Source organism: Polyodon spathula, chromosome 21, assembly GCF_017654505.1.
Source record: "Polyodon spathula isolate WHYD16114869_AA chromosome 21, ASM1765450v1, whole genome shotgun sequence".
In the NCBI taxonomy this organism is placed as follows: Eukaryota; Metazoa; Chordata; class Actinopteri; order Acipenseriformes; family Polyodontidae; genus Polyodon; species Polyodon spathula.
In genome coordinates, this window is record NC_054554.1 from 4,748,968 (window position 1) to 4,767,499 (window position 18,532).

Consider the following 18,532-nt stretch of genomic DNA (forward strand, 5'->3'; position numbering starts at 1 on the left):
ATAGAAATTTAGATTACAGAAACATACCAGTAAGTGATAACATTGATTACTAACATTTTTAATGACAAGGAAATTGGGAAGAAGGAGTAGTACTATAGATAAAAAGAAATAGAAAAAGACCTAACATTTTAATTATTAATTTTAAAAAAAATAATTACATTTTTTTATAAAGCCACAGTCTTTAGATCGTCCATGGTGTGCCTGTTCCTTGCAAAGTGCCGAACTATTGGTTAATTTTCTTTATTATTTCTTATATTTGATTGGTGGTTCTGTGTTCTTTTATATAATGATGCACCTGTCTCTCCTACAGATTTTATTGTATTACATTTTATGCAAAATATACAATATACAAGGTTGCTATCATTACCTGACAGATTTTTTTTTTTTTTTTTTTTTTTAGACCGAATAATTATTTTATTTATTTGCAATTTCACTTTTATCTTTACCAATAAATTTGCATGTTGCAATTTTACAGGTTGCAATGTCCCTTAATGTATCTATGACCCCTTTATGTTTACTGTGGACTAAAATGTCAGCTAAATTTGCATCCCTTCTAAAAGCTGTGATCAGTGCTTTCAGAACTTTTTTTTTTTTTTTTCAGAATTAGGAAGTATACGTAAATGCTTCCAAACTATTTTTGAAATGTTGGGTAACAATTTAGAATGTGTCATTATTAACGGTGCTCTCTTAACCCTCTCTTTTTCTTATAATCCAGTAGTTCATTCTTATTGTCAACTTTTCTCAATTCTCTCTCAATAGTGTGTTCTTTATACCCTCTTAAGATTTTGAATCCCTTTCTGTTTTGTTTTGTCATTTTCATCAGAACAGATTATTTTTTATCCTTATACCAGTCCTTTAGGAATTGTTCTTTCGGTATAGACAGGATGTGCAGATGACATATGTAGGTGCACTATAAGTAACTACACATTCAATATGTCGTAATAGTGCCATGCTTACATAGATTGTAAATCACTGTATACTGTATGAAAAATAATGTATAGTAATGACAGCACTATGGGGACAACATAAAGACTAAAGGAAAAACATCTAAGTCATCTTATGGGCTATCCTTTAATTTGAATACTCCCTTACTGGATTGTATCTTCAATGGCACTGCAAAACAGCAGTCAAATTTTCTCAATGGTAAACTAATGCACACTGGTTACCAACTGCAGTACCAGTGGTATTTGTTTTATAAAACTAAAGACACCTAAGTTGTATTGTTTGTATTTTCAGTTTTTTTAATTACTTTGGGCTATAAATATATTCAGTTTACAATCATTTAACCTAGAAGTACTAGACAAAGATGGTTTAATTATTGATAAGTGACAGAGATAATTTGAAATTAAAACATACACTTATGTCAGAACTATAGAGGATCAAGATCAAACCAATTTAGTTTCAAAGCTGACATATTCAAATTTTATATCAACAAAAGTCATGACTTAAGTGTATCAGCACAGTATTTTTAAGGTATTGACAATTTCGGGGTATGAATCACGTTTCTATTTATGAGCAAAATACAAATACTTTATTCAACATCTTTTAATCTCATCACTGAAGTACATGAACCAAAATTACCATCTGTGAGTATTGCTTAGGTCTTTTGTAATTGATATTACATAAATAAGTGCGCCCTTCTTTATTCTGAGTTGTGAAGGTGCCTGTGAACACCTACTGTACAATTCCAGGCCCTTTCAAAGTGATCTGAGCCCCAGATTTGTGTGATGATTTATTCAAAATCATGGTGTTTCTTATTACGTATACACAGCTCATTTGCAATGCTTTGAACACACTAGCCCACCTTTGTAGGCTGCTGGATTTGAAATATGCTCCTGCTCCACACAGTGGAGTCGATTTGTGTTTCCTGTTGATTTCAGTAAAGCGCCATCAGGAGTACAGAAAAAAAGGGATTCAGGTGTTTTGTCCAGCATTTGGTGGCACTACATTCTAGGTTGTTTTTTGCAATCTGGAGCATGCTGGCTCGAAGTCCTGGTCACTCCAAATTGCTAATCTTGATCGGAGGCCCACACCGAGGGCTGCCTTTATGCTCCTGCAGATAATGGAGAAAAATCGTTAGTGATCGATTGACTCTCAAAGCTACAATGAACCAGACTGGACAGGAGCCTGAGGAGTACAAATGGAGAGTTCCCAGACGACCTCGCCTCCAAGGTTCAGGATGGATGATTACATGTTTAGGTTCAGTGACTGAAATGGGGCGAGTGTGAATAATGGTCAGTTTCCCATACTGCAGTATACAGCAGTATTTGACTTAAAACCAAAACAGCCAGTACAACCTAAACCTGTACAACATGACTTGGTGCAGAATGATGATGCTGGCTTTTTTTCATACTCATCTTTTTTAACAAACAGTATGTTCCAGCTGTAATGAACAGCTGGACCTAAAAAGTCACCGATTGAGACCCTGAAAAGGAATATGAAAAGCTATTTAATGAGCAGTTTAGTTGGCATTGCTTTCCACTACCATTCAGCTTCCTCTATAAGCATCACTGACCTTTTCAACAAGTAGGTGTTACATCACATATTCTGTAGCCTTCCTCCCCCTCTATTCAAGGGGTGCAATTACATGTGTCATCGTATGCTTTTAAATCTCGTACTATAACATTAGGAAAAAACAGCAGGAGCTAGCAGTCTAAAGTGCTCTACCAACATTAGAGCGCTGAACTGAAAGTTTGGAGTGATGCTAAGGCACTGCTGGGCCTTGTTTTATCAAAATAGGAACTGTTTAGTGAAGTAGCTACTTTTGCATGTTTACAGCAATACAATAATGTATTGTTCTTCAATTTAAGTTTCCTGTTTGCCTCTGTTGTTTGCAGTGTGTGTGTTTTTGTTACTGTGGCAAGAGCAGAATGTCATTGCAAAAATTTGAAATTAGATTATATCATTGCAATAGGGCTCCATCTCTGGCATTGCCCAGATTTATCCAGATTTGCATCATAAAGGATGTTGTTAATGTATAGTATTCCTCACAATCACAGAAGGATGTGCTTGGCAAATGAATTAAATATAAATTTATATAAATGTAGTTAATGTAGTTATTTTGAAGTGCATCCGTTGCTTTTTGCAGCACTAACAATTGATTTTCCTTTCATAAAAATTGTGTCCAGTTGTCACAATGATGTACCTCATAAATAGAAGCAGAACTAAATTTGACTTTGTGAAGTTGTTTGGTGTATTGATTAACAAATTTAAATATAGAAACACTTATAATATTGTACCTTCAACAGTGTGTTTGTGGTGTCTATATACCTTATTAATTCTCTGATTGACTTTTAATAGCGAATACCCCTCGGTGTATCAATTCCCATCAAAACGTATATATATATATATATATATATATATATATATATATATATATATACACACACACACACAGCTCTGGAAAAAAATTAAGAGACCACTGCAAAATTATCATTTTCTCTGGTTTTACTATGTATAGGTATGTGTTTGGGTAAAATTAACATTTTTGTTTTATTCTATAAACTACTGACAACATTTCTCCCAAATTCCAAATAAAAATATTGTCATTTAGAGCATTTATTTGCAGAAAATGACAACTGGTCAAAATAACAAAAAAGATGCAGTGTTGTCAGACCTGCAAAGAAAATAAGTTCATATTCATTTTTAAACAACACAATACTAATGTTTTAACTTAGGAAGAGTTCAGAAATGATTTTCAAGCACAGCTTTCATGCGTCTTGGCATGCTCTCCACCAGTCTTTCACATTGATGTTGGGTGACATTATGCCACTCCTGGTACAAAAATTCAAGCAGCTCGGCTTTGTTTGATGGCTTGTGAACATTCATCTTCCTCTTGATCACATTCCAGAGGTTTTCAATGGGGTTCAGGTCTGAAGATTGGTCTTAATCTGGTGGTCCTCCATCCACACCTTAATTGACCTGGCTGTGTGGCATGGAGCATTGTCCTGCTGGAAAAACCAATCCTCAGAGTTGGGGAACATTGTCAGAGCAGAAGGAAGCAAGTTCTCTTCCAGGACAACCTTGTACTTGGAGAGCATGCCAAGACGCATGAAAGCTGTGCTTGAAAATCAGGGTTATTCCACCAAATATTGATTTCTGAACTCTTCCTAAGTTAAAACATAAGTATTGTGTTGTTTAAAAATGAATATGAACTTATTTTCTTTGCATTATTCAAGGTCTGACAACACTGCATCTTTTTTGTTATTTTGACCAGTTGTCATTCTCTGCAAATAAATGCTCTAAATGACAATGAATTTGGGAGAAATGTTGTCAGTAGTTTATAGAATAAAACAAAAATGTTCATTTTACCCAAACACATACCTATAAATAGTAAAACCAGAGAAAATGATAATTTTGCAGTGGTCTCTTAATTTTTTCAAGTGTGTGTGTGTGTGTGTGTGTGTGTGTGTGTGTGTGTGCGTGTGTGTGTGTGTGTGTATATAGTATATTATATATATATATATATAAGTATATTATATATATATATATATATATTATCTATATATATATATGATAGTATATCCATTAGGTACATTGTCATTTCAGGACATTTCTGCAGATTTGTTCATATCATACAAGAAGTGTAATTGAAGTACTAGATTGCTAGGAAGAAGCACTGATAGTGATAATCCACTTTATAAGACTCATTGACACTTGCTTGGTAACAACATCCCATATAGAAAATTCCCCAAATAGAAGGAAGCTAAAAGCAATTATTTTGTAGGAGAAAATATTTATGGATTTATTTTTCCAAGTTTATAAATCATAATTAAACTTGAATATTTTAACAAACTTGATACCAACTGAACATGTCTGAACATGAAATGAATGTTGCAAACTAGTAAACTATTGTAGCAACTACTGAGTTGTGAAGTGGGAGACTGAATATCCAGAATGTATGACAAACTTAATACTACAAGTAAGAATTAAATACCGGTACAATGCTATTACAGTATATCCATCTGGGGCAAAGCATTTCTGGGCCACATTTAAGAAAAAGGTTAGAGTTAAAGTTAGGGTTAGGGCTAGGGCTAGGGCTAGCGTTACTTGTAAGCTTTCATTTATATTGCAGCTGTAACACTTCACTTCACAGACGGCATGGCAATAACTTTTCAGCTACTTTGTAATTACAGTATAATTATAAGCACTTCAAATAAAGTGTGTACAAACATTATTTTCATTAAAGAGAAAATCACCTTGGTAATCATAAGGCAGGAAATAACGCTACTGCTACAGAAACCGGTATGTAGATGTGTAATCTGTGAATGCTGTGGAAGTGACTCAACCAAATGTGAGATTAACAATGCTTAAAAATTACTGTTGCATCCTTTCAGCTTCTGAAAGTTTTTTTGTTTTTGTTTTTGTTTTTTTTTTAATGATATGACAGCTGGTTTGGGTTTGATTAGTGGGTAGGAAAGAGGGAGTATAACATTTTTAATTACACATTTGTAACTGATAATTTCACAAAGAATTACGCAGATGATAAAGCACAGCTGCATGTTATTGAATTGATCATTTATTTTATTTATTTTTCATCAGAGAGTCCATATGAATTGAGCCTTATAAGTAATAAGCTGCACAGGTAAGTGAGCAGTTCACAATCAGATAAAGAATGTGTGTTTTAAGACATTAAAAGGAAATTAAAAATAAAACCAGTGATAGTGGTGTATCCCGCTTGGATATTGTTTTAATTTATTTTTTCTCTCAAGACATATTTCACTTGGAGTCTTGGATATTACAGTGCTCAAACTAGGTTCATTTTTGGACATTCCCACTCTTTTCTCTTAGCAAGCTTCACACGCAGTTACAGTTTGCAAGTAGCAGTTTAAACAAGGTACAAAATAACGGTACTCACACATTTGGAAACAAAAAACACTTTCATTAATCTGAAGCTCCTACAATTCTAGTTTTACATGGAAAAAAATGCCTCTGTTTTTTTTTTTTTCTCGTTTAGTCTTCTGGTCACCCAAGCTTCTTTAAGTTCCACATCAGAGTCACATGCCACGTGCCACCAAGACGTATTAGTCATTGCATCTGTGTGGAAAAAATAAAAAAAAAATCCTCCTACTGTTCCACCTGCTGAAGGGGATGAAAGACACTGACAAGTGCTGTTATAGCTCACAAAGAAAACTGACATTTACATTGGTGTAGAGTTTTTCACCACCGACACAGTATCACTGGATTGCTTTATAAAAAAAACCGACAACTGCCCCCGGAAATTAAACCTGACGCTGCACATTTAGAGTTCAGACATGGTTAGGCTACTTCACCATCCTATGCCTTCCTCAATCACAAATTATAATTTGTCTGAACGTTCAAATCCCATGGCTCCCAACGCTTACAGCTTGCAGCTGAAACCAAAAAACAGCCTGTTCTTGAAACCTGATGTACTATTTTCATGAACCAATAAGCTTAACATGCACACACACATTGCCATATATTTTGTAATACCGTCAGAGAAGACACAATTTCCACATCAGGTTGCAATTCAGTTTTTAAAGTACATTTGACATCGCCGTAAACATTTAAAATAAATGTCTGTAAAGCTTATTTCCACATGAATAATAGCTTTATGACTGTCAACTTAGTTTCCCACTGCTGTGGTATAAGATTTGCAGTGGGTGTGCAGGTGCATGACTGACTATATCTAAAACATTTTAATATATTTACAATAAACGTGAATGTCTTCAATGAAATGTAAAGGAAGTTTGCATGACTAACACTGCACATTCTACCACTAAGTGATTTATAGATAAAATAAATGTCCATTAAGTAAAGAGTTTTCTGTGTAATCTTGTGTGCCCCTTTTCAGCACCGTGACTTTGAAGTATATTGATAATGGGGTCAAACCACACCTTAATGGCTCTATCCATTAAGCCTTCATTTGTCACAGAAAACTAAAATGGAATTACAAGTCTGAGCATACTTCTGTGAAGCTAAAACCAATTAATATCACCTAATTAAATCCTTATTTCAAAGATGGGATCAGAAGAGCCTGTTATCTTTTGGTAAAGTCAACAACAGTCACATTTTCTCCTTTTATGTCACATTAAGAGGACACTTGGTTATGCAGTGTTCTTGACAAGCTTTTAAATAAATGTAGTTCCACCACCTTCATTTATGTGTGTCCAAAACCTTTTTTTACCTCTTTCTGCATTTTAAAGGAACAATTTTTGCAGTAATTGCCAGAATACATTAAATGTGAAATAATGAGTGTATACGTTTCATTGAAAATAGATTACATTGAGAATCCCATTGTTTGCTCCACTACCATAATTTTTGAGAAAAACAGAACATTCATATATTTAATGACCACATACAATGATCTGGACTATAAGGAAATAGGTGCTCAAATAGCATATTAATGTCATAACTCACTTAAAGTAAGGGATTTGGCCAACTATAAATCTCTTATTGCTGTAGTCTGTTGGTGAAATAAAGGCATGCACTAATATTACATTATAGACCACCTACTGTACACACACTCTGCACCATCAAGTATTGGGACAATATTGGGATAATTCTGAATGAGTATCCTGTTATTATTATTATTATTATTATTATTATTATTATTATTATTATTAAAGATTATTCTATACTGTACTACTATTCTAAATGTTACATTAAATGGTGCTTAATGACACTGCAATAAGAGTTATTTTAATTTTAGGAAATTCTTTTGTAATTTCGCTGATTTTATGGTTGTGTATTTAGAATGCAAATTCCACGTAACCACTTGTGCAAATAAAGTGAAATTAAAGACGCCGTGTTAAGTGCACCTGATATTTGAAAGCATGGTAAATGTATTGCCAAATGGTTCATTCAAAAGCAGAGACAGTTTAATTTACTGAACTGTTACTGGAACTTAAACAAATTGTTTGAAAGGGGTCTTCTAACGATTTGAGGGTAGTTCTATCTAAACCTGCCAGTAAGCTTTTCAATACATTCTTATCACATGAAATTGAATATAAAGATAAAAGCATTCAAAGAGTTTGACCAGACTGAGAACAGCTTCTCCTTTAAAGTTCCATCTCAGGCAAGGGCAGGGGAAAATAGGATTTACACAGGGCAGTTTCAGAATTTTTTTTTTTTAACTTCACTCGCTGTCTGCATTCATTTTGAATTAAAAGTAACGAGCTGCCTTTTTGTTTTGTTTGTTTGTTTTTTTTTTACATTATCAATGAAACAAATCATAGTCTCAATCAAGTTATGGGAAAACAAAAAAGTGAACTTGTTTCACAAGTCGGCTCAAAAAAGAAAAAGAAAAAAATTGAAAATGAAGAGCCCTATATATTAATTACTGAGCAGAATGCATTAATTAGAGTCAAATGGTAAAAATAATAGCTTACCACTATTCCTTTTGTATAATGACATTGACACCTTTATTCAAACAGAAGCATTGTTGAAAATGTAAATGCATTTATTACACTATGCTGCAACGATTCACCTAACCATGGAAACAGTATGTTAGCAACAACTTGCATTGGTGCATAGGCCTATAACTCTTTGTGTTGGTTGAACAGCTTCGAGCAGTCATATAATCAATATTTCAACATGTGACAAATGACACGGTTTTTTGTTCTACAACCTATTGACTTGACCCAGTTTCTCCAGTATATATTTGGCAACTTTAGGTTACTGTAAGCATACAGGTCAATTTCTATTTAAACAATAAGAATTTGTGATAACTGAACAACTGATGATACATATTGTACCACTGAACTGTTCACTGCTGGCCAGCATTTTAGTGCACTCATTAAACACCCCATCAATCTATACATAAACAACATTAAATACACTATTACCTTTCTGTAATTTCTTGAAAAAAAACAAAAAAAAACATGTAAACTAGCCAAAGGAACATAATGCTGTAATCGCTAATAATATGCAATTCATATCTCAATATAAGAAAAACAATTACAATTGGAGATACCGTTATGGTGTAGAGGGGCTCTGGTTCTTGTTAAGAACAATGCCACTGTTTCTAAAGCACTTTGATACCTTTCTCCAGTGCTTTTCTCCATGCGATTTGTCATTCAGGGGACAACGATCTTTCTGGTTGTCAGTCTAATTACTGCTTTCTCGGTTTCTTCTTTTCTAATCTGACCCATGTTTTATATTCCACCCCTGCGAGACATTCTTGGAATTGAATTAAATCTCTCACCAGGGTTCACAATCTTCCATGTAAATTAGTCAGCTTCCTTTAGAGCTGGGGTCTCCCGCTCAGTAGAATTTGGTGGAATTCTAAAACTCCTGGATTGTTGTGCTTTGCTTTGCAACCTGTAGAGCCAGGATATGTCTCCTTCCCCAATATGCATTAAGCTTTTATCAAATCAGCATTCTCTACAATCTTCTTCAACTTTTTTTTGTTTTACTTTTACTCTGGCTTGCTTTCAACTTTTGGCATATAACTTACAAAGTATATATAGGACTGAATCACTATCTCCTGAGATAAACCCCAAAACCATAAATGCCTTTTAACCTCAGTTTAAAACCACTCAGATATTTATAGTCAACAATCGCTTGACTGTATAAGTTATTGAATTTTAAAATAACTTTTTTTTTAGCTGGACCATGAACAGTGTTGGTTCTGTTTAGTACAGTGAATCACCTTGTGTCTTTAAGAAACAGTGCCTTACAGAGAAAAAAGGTAGCTTTGCAGGTACACAGAATGTAAACAACTAGCCACATCCAAAAGTATTCTAACTATTATAGCCCAGTTAATGATACGATTTTGTCACAGAGGTTATGGGGGTCACGAAAAATGTAAAAATCGTGAATTTGAATAAAAGTCAGTGAAATCTTGGAAATTACATAAAAACACATTTGGTTAGGCACTTCCTTTATTTACTTTAAAAATGCAGCACGACGTGCACTGAAAATACGAATATGCGAGTATCTATTTGTAAATTGTTTGGTTGTTTATGTCAACAGCATTTATGTGTAGCTATGTAGGTCAGCGAATGAGTTGTGTATTTTGTAGCTGCGCGAGCATGTGTAAACGAACACAGACCGGATTGTTTAAACTCGGTTGTGCTCTGCACATACATACAGCGCTTGTTAATTTATTTTTTAAAACAAAAAAATGGGCTTGCATCTTTTAAAAAAAATAATAATAATAATAATACTTATTTTATTTCTTGAAACTTTTTTTTTTGATACAATGTAGTGCACCCAAGTAGCCTGTTGAAAATAAATACCTCTTTCTTTAAAACGAAATATTGCTAAACAAAATACTTCTAACTGCAGCTGAACTTTTTTTGTTTTCTGCAAACTGTAGCTAAAATGAGAGGTTTATCTGTTTTGTAGTCTTTTTTCTGATTTTTGTGATGCCCAGCATCTCAGACACGGTGCCTGCCTCTGTGGTATCACTTTTCAACTCTGTTTTTTAAAGGGGGAGTGCTCACGTTCTTATTATTTAAGAATATGTATGTCCTGTTTAATTTTGAACACGAATGTGACGTTGGTGTGAAAAGACCTTTACTATTTAAAAGCTCCTGAGTATGTTGATGCAGCTATACCGACATCAGTTGGTGACCTTTCCATGACCTTTCTGTGAATTCTTGTTTTTTTTTTTTTTTTTTTTCTGGAACTCGCCCTTCAAATGTACAAAAAATCACCGTGCCAAAATCGTATCCTTAATTGTAATTGACTGGAAGCAAGTATAAAGAAACGAGAAATTATGTCAAATTGCTTGTTTATTTTGGATGAATGGAGCAGACTAGACAGTAGCCTTCAGGGTGAGTAAAAATAACGACGACAGGGGGATCCGGAAAAAACACTTACTCTGGAAGAACAACCAGATGTGTGAATAAGTGGCTTTCTCACTGTCTACTTTAACTGCATGCAACTCATGCAATTCTGCTGAAAATGCTTTCGTTTTAGTATGGGGAGCAAATAAGACAGGATCAAATAGTTAACCTACCTGTAAGTATCTCACATACTGGCTTGTGATAATACATTAGTAATAACAACTGCCACTGTTTTTACTAAAGGGGGAAAAAAACTGTTGATGTAAAAATGCGTCTTGGAGATATGGGTAGCCAGTTTCACTGCTTGATTTCCAGAGAGTAAAGTGCTTCATAAGTCCTGAATTGATCCCTGAAGTGGCTGTCCTTCTTTTGAAAGAATCTACCCATTGAGTAAGAAAATCACATTTCAGGGACTAAATCAGTGAGGTGAGGCGATACATTTTTTTTTCTTTACTCTTTATACCTTGTGCTGTAGTTTTGTATGTGTCGATTCAGCAAAGTGTCAACAAAATTGTCAGAAAAACTGCGAAAAACACAGAAGGACTGATTGAGAAAGACTTTTGTTATTGAGTTTCATATGTTTGTTTAGGTATTTCTAAATGTACCACTACTGAGTAATTTGTAGTTATGTACAGTGTTTTTATAACTATGTAAATTACATCATTTGTAAGCTGCAAATAGAACATAAATCATATATATTGTAATAACTCAGTGAAGAAGAAAGAAATAAGCTGGTATCTTTCAAAGCAGGGGCTTTTTTAATTATTTTTTTATATATAAATAAATTTAGAGTGACCAATTATTATTTTAATTTATTTTTCCCCCAAATTGGAATGTCGAATTATTTCTTTTTTTCTCCTCACTGCTGCAGGTCCCCACAGCACAGACGTTCTGAGTGCGTATGAGCTTCCTCGGATCTGAATGTGCTTGGTGTCTGGCCAGAACGGTTTGCTGTTGTGTGATGAAGAGAAGGAGTCCCTGCTGTTTTCCCATCCCCCACCCTGGGGGATAATTTAGCACCAGAGAGCCTACTGGTGCTAAATTATCAAACCACAGCACTAATCATGCCCTCCCTCACAACTTCCTACACAACACAGCCCTTCTCTCCTATGTGGATGAATGTGGGTGGGTCATGAGAAACTATCGTCATCTGTGGTTACTAACGATTAAATGATACTGATTTACCCTGTGCTAGAATTTAGCGCCATAGCACCAAAGTTGCACCTCTGACACACACACACACACAAACACACACACACACACACAAGACCAGCTGCAGCACAGACACAATACCAAAAACATTATCACATTTTGTGATGTAGACCTGGGGATAAACTGTGATTCTCAACTTTGTTTAATTCATGACTTGAACTGGATACAAAGCAAAACCTTTATATAGATCTATAAAACAATATTTTTGAAAAAGAGGGATTAACACTTCTGTTTAATGAGGGACTTAAACCAACTACACTGAGAATCAGAGTCCACAGCATTAACATCTAAGCCAGCCAGTGAGCTGCTTTGCACTCCTGTAAAATATCAACTAGAGCTACCAATAAAGGAGCTTGGTGGAAGGACCACATACGTTGTTTGTGAATAAATAGATATCATAGAATTATGAAAATGGATGGAAAATAATTTTACTTTTAATACATTTATCAACAATCCAGCCAACACATGCTTGTTTGAAACAAATAAACAAGTAAACTGTGTATTCACCTGTTTTAAAAAGCGCTGTTCGTCGTAATCTTTGCAAAACAATAGCAAACCTCCTCGCTTGGCTTCCTTCTTCCACAAACTAACATAAATTAAATCTACCTGTTTCACACATTCATTCGACATGCAGACACAGTACAGAGTTTGAAACCTTGTGTGTAATAAAGGAATTCATAATTTCTGTCTTACTATTTTACAGCATCACCACAAAACCTGATGAATAAAACAAATATGTATTCTTCTGTCTTTCAAAATGAGATGGATATGGGTGAAATTAAATCAAAGATTGAATGTTAAGTGCCATTTCACAGCTACAAATACGCTAAAACAGAATCCACTAGGAAAAATTAGAATATCACAGGTTCTTTGATTTTAATTGTTTTCTTAATGAAATTCATAATATTTCTTGTATTATTAACCCATTAAGTGCATTTGTGCTTATTTGAGGGCATATTGTAAAATGTGTTGGAGCATTTTGAACTGGCATCAATCTGTTATTTTAATTTTCTCTTTGTTATGATAACTTAATCTAATTTTGTTAACCGCAAAAGTTAAGTCTAAATGTAACTATTAATTCTGCAAATATTACCAATAATCTTTATATAGTGCCTTTCATAGTGGACCACCATCACAAAGCACTTTACAAGATAGGAGACTAGGGTGTGTGAACTATGCAGCAGCTGCAGTCACAAGAACATCTGACCCGAAAAACAGCACAAGGAAGTGAATTGCTCAGGCTCACACAATGAGTCAATGGGTGAGCTGGCATTTGAACCAGGTACTTCCTGGTTACAAGCCTGTAGCTTTAGCCACTGGACTACACAGTCTCTCCTTCAGGTGCTTTTATGATGCATCAATATAAGATATGAAACTGAAACATAATTTTTTGTGTGTGCTACCCATAGTGATGATAGAGCTATATGTAGCAATTTGTAGCCACAACTAAGGATATTTTTTCTTCTGTGAAGATATATTGATTTAGCATCTATCAAATTATTTACAACTAGTTTTTTTGTGTGCTTAATGGGTTAAAAGTACTCCAGTATCATTGTAATGAATATGCAATGCCAAGTACAATGCAAATGGTCTAAAATGACCACCTCTCTGCAGACGTTTTCCCTTGATTGAACTAACCACACTGCATTGTATCAGGGTTTACGGTTGGATTATGCTAGTACATGTGGGCTGCGTTTCATTAAGCAAAAATACAATTGTGAATTGTGCAAATTAAGTTCCTAAGCAAGTTCCAAAAGCACTGGGTGTTAATTTTAGAAGCTGCCGTGCTTTTGTAGGAACTGAAATCTCTGCGTGAATATGATGACTCCAGATTTTCTTGGGATATTTGTTAATACGCAATTTAGCATATTCTCCTAAAACCAATTTTTCATTTTCCTTTTTAAAAAAATAAAAATAAAAAAAATACATACATAGAAAAAAATAACTGATGAGCAACAAAAATGACATATGAATAGTCAATAGCTCCAGGCGGGTATTTTCTTTACACTAGATGTAGGAGGGTTACTATTTTTTTTTTTTTTTTTTTTTTTTTCAGCTCCACTGTTTGACTTTGAATCTGTTAGATTGCCGTGACGTCTGTGCCTGCGCGCGCGTGCGGAACACATTGATGTTCCTGGCTCTGTTTTCATTCAGTTCTCACTTGCAGTAGCACCTGATCTTGTAATAAAAGCATGCGATTTGATAAACACACTTGCATTAGGAAGATCTAAAACTGAGATCATGACACCAGCGACGTTTATAAAAGAATCTGAAGTTTTGTGGATGAATGCTTCTCTAATTCCCTTTTGGAATGGGTCGACAGCGGATCTTGAGAAGAGAAGAGTTCTGCACTATGGACAATTCTCACCACCCGTCTCGGTTCTTCTGGCAGTGCTTATGTCGCTCATGGTTTTTGCCACAGTACTTGGGAATGCTCTGGTGATCCTGGCTTTCGCAGTGGATAAAAGTTTAAGGACTCAAGGCAATTTTTTCTTTTTGAACTTAGCTATAGCTGATTTTTTAGTTGGTGAGTTTTTTTTTTTTTTATTTAATAATTTATAGAAACAACAAACAACAATAAATAATAATAATAATAATAATAATAATAATAATAATAATAATAATAATAATATCGATCCACAGTCATTTGTAAGACTTGACCGTGAAGTGGCAAGTTACATGTTAAACAAAGTAAGACAACTGTTAACTTGAGAAACATTTTACAGAATGAATCATTATTGTACAACAAATATGTGTTTTATGTGTGCATTGCACAATGTTTTTTCTTTTCTTAAAAGAAGGTGGGGTACTAAGTAAAGTATAGACTACTTTTATTATTCGTTTAGCAGTCGTGTGCAGTTGATATCATGTGCAATAAAAAACACAAAAAAAAAGAAAAAGACACGTGTTTCATAATTGTTCATGTTCAGGATTGAGTTTATTGTATTTGCAGGTGGTTTTTGCATCCCAGTTTACATTCCTTACGTATTGACTGGGAAATGGAAACTTGGACGAGGACTTTGTAAGCTGTGGCTCGTTGTTGATTACCTGCTCTGCACAGCATCGGTCTTCAACATCGTTTTAATCAGTTTCGACAGGTTTATTTCAGTCACAAGAGCGGTAAGAAAGTGATGTGTTGCTTTTCAATATCCATGGATATGTGTCCTTAATAACAATCTGAATATTAAGCACATCTGAATGGACAGCCGTTGTTTGTTGTAGAGCTCCTTTAAAAATATAATAATAATAATAATAATAATAATAATAATAATAATAATAATAATTGCTATTTATACCACTGCTGTGCAAAATAAAACAATCCCTCTGTAATTCTATACATTTCCTAGGGTTTCAATACTAACAATAGATAATGTGTTTGTGCAGTGGATAGGGATTACGTATGTAGCAAAACGTTGATATACTTTTAAAATCAGTCTGTGTGTGTGTGTGTGTGTGTGTGTGTGTATATATATATATATATATATATATGTATCAGGACGTTGTGGGCATGTTCAGGGTGGGAAGCCTTTTTGAATTTGCACCTTTTGGAACACAGCAATTTTCCTTTTTCATATACAGGGTGACTAAATGCACCGTCTGTCATGTGGTAAACTTACTTTCTAATCATCCTGTGTATAAACAAAAAACATTAAATGTTAGCCTGCATAGTTCAGGGGGCGTGCAGCAGGGGGCTTCCAATTTCCTGTCAATTAGTACCTATTCTGTATTGAAGCCTTGATCACTTGCACCTTCACTGTCTAGTGTTTCGTTTTCCTCCTCCTCCCCCCCTCCTCCACCTTCTCATACATGCCTTTGCATCGGTCGTCTCTGGGGAGCAAGTGAATCTCACTTCCCCGACCTCCGGGCTAGGCATCAGCCTCCCTTTACCTTCAGGGGGGTTCATAACCCTCGTATGTGTTTTCGGTTGCTGAGTCCTTTGCCCCTGGGTTGTGTCGGCATCGCCGCCCTAAGTCAGTGACCACTTTCCGTATCCTGTCTTCGGTTGCTGGGTCCGTCGCCCCTGGGTTGTATTGGCATCGCCGCCCTCAGTCAGTGACCACCTTCTATCCTACCTTCCATGTCCAGCTTCGCTGGTCTGCTACTAGAGTGGGCCTCGCCTGCTCTTCTATCCTAGGTCCGGTCCATTCTAGCCGGCACTCTGTCCTACTTACCGCTCCCTTCTGCTTCTTCTGCCCTATCCTTACACCCCCAGCTCACGCCCCGTGAAAGTAATAATAAATGTGTACGAAGTACAACATCAGTACAAATCAATGTGCTTTTTGTACTTTGTGCACCTTTACTATTTTTATTTACACACACACACACACATATATATATATATATATATATATATATATATATATATATATATATATATATATATATATATATATATATATATTTGTTATTTTTTCATATAGAAAACAATATACATATATTTGTAATAAAACATATAGAAAAACAATATATATATATATATATATATATATATATATATATATATATATTATATATATATAAAAATATATAAAATCATATATGTATAGATTTGTTACATTGTAGATCAATTTGTATATATATAGAAATATTATATATATATATATATATTTATATAGATATATATATATATTTATATAGAATATTTGTAGATCTTTTGTTATATGTGTTTGTTATCCTGTCAGGTAAGCTTTAGGAGCCAGAAGGGTGTGACCCGAAGTGCGGTACTGAAAATGGCAAGTGTGTGGCTGGCTGCCTTTCTGCTCTATGGCCCAGCGATCATCAGCTGGGAACACATTGCAGGGAAAAGCATTCTGCCAGAGGAAGAATGCTATGCAGAGTTTTATTTCAACTGGTATTTCCTGATGACGGCATCCACAGTGGAGTTCTTCACCCCCTTTATAAGCGTAACCTACTTCAACCTCAGTATTTACATCAACATCAGAAAGCGCACCCTCATGAAGAACGATAACCCAGCTCTGGGGCCAGGAGAAGGATCGAGCAAAAGACAACAAGTTTTTTTTGTCAGGCCTGCAGCTAGAAAGAACAAAAGGAAGAAAGCCATGGCAAGTAGGTTTTCTGCTGCTGAAGTCTGTATAGGAGATAGCAGTGTTAAGAAACTAGATTGCCAGTCCTTGGACCTGCCACCTTTACAACTGGAAGAGCTGCCCAGGCAGCCAGACTGCTGCTACAAGCCTGTAGATCAGTTCTGTGGTACTCAGCGCAGGTCTGATATGGCCACCAGCCTGGCCACCCGGTTCCGGCTTTCCAGGGACAAAAAGGTGGCCAAGTCACTGGCAGTGATTGTCTGCGTGTTCGGACTTTGCTGGGCTCCCTACACTTTGATGATGATCATCAGAGCAGTTTGTCATGGACAGTGCGTTCAGTATTACCTATACGAGATATCCTTCTGGCTCCTGTGGTTAAACTCCTCCGTCAATCCTGTTTTGTACCCACTGTGTCACATGAGCTTTAGAAAGGCTTTCATGAAACTGCTGTGCCCCAGGAAAATAAAGATCCAGCCACAGTTGTGATCTAAAGTGTAACCTGATGTTGTCTCTTACTGTGTTATTCACTGTAATGTCATTGCAGGTACAGTACATGGGTGAAGCAGATCAGTTAATGATGGAGCTGGTACTAAAGTACAATGATTTCAGTGAAGGCTAAACTTTTGAGTGTTTTCCATTTTGCTGACACTGCTGTTGTGTTGCATATTTAAATGTTTCTTTAAACAACTTGTGTCCTGTTCATATCACACCACCAAAACGTGTGTGATCAATATGCTTTGAAACCATGTGATTTCTATTGACTTGCCACACGTTTTCATCACAAATTAATTTAGGTAGCATGAATAGGATATACATTTAATTAAGAAGCTGCACTCAATAATGTTTGTTTTGAAGAAATGTGGATAGCCATATCTTAATTAGGCTTCAAGGAGTAATTTAGTATGTTAAAATATCACTGTGCAATGGTTATTCTTTATACTGTGATTAAAATTACACATTTAGTGATCATATGTTTTCAATAAAAAATGTTTGCCTTTGTAAGTCATGGTTTTGTAATCTAGCTGCTTCACATGGTAAATAACAAAATAGTTAATAAAGGCCTGTAAATAAGCACATGCAATGTATTTCGGATGTGTTTTCATTTGTTTGTGTACCCAAACCATTACAGAAGATCCTGCAAAACAGTTCTGTGCTGCCGCACACATACAGCAGATCTGTCTCCCTTGTTGCTTTTCACCAGTGTTACATGGTTCCTTGAACAGTCTAGCCATTAACTGTAAATATAAGGTTTGCAATGTGACAGCATGACAACCTTACAAATTAAATTAATTCAGCACAAATTCAAGATTTTGTACCAACAAGCTATTATACTGGACATACAACAATCTTAAATGTTGCAAATAGGAATACATATTCCACTCTGATCTTCAAACTGCAATGAAGTCCCCAGGGTCTACAAATGCAACTGGGCAGAGTAAAGTGAATAAATCTGAAGGAACATCTTGTTCCAGTAGATAGGCATTTCACATTTCAGCTGCCTTTAGTGTAGTTTGAGTTTTT

General features: G+C 35.2%; 1 protein-coding gene across 1 annotated transcript; it reads left to right on the forward strand.

The window, feature by feature from the left end:
* The first annotated feature begins 14,078 nt into the window (after window positions 1–14,078).
* LOC121296536 (histamine H3 receptor-like) lies at window positions 14,079–18,324 on the forward strand. The gene is made up of 3 exons (XM_041222213.1): window positions 14,079–14,493; window positions 14,920–15,086; window positions 16,649–18,324. The coding sequence occupies exons 1-3, from the start codon at window positions 14,208–14,210 to the stop codon at window positions 17,495–17,497; spliced, it is 1,302 nt and encodes a 433-aa protein (XP_041078147.1). The 5' UTR covers window positions 14,079–14,207; the 3' UTR covers window positions 17,498–18,324.
* Window positions 18,325–18,532: the final 208 nt, after the last annotated feature.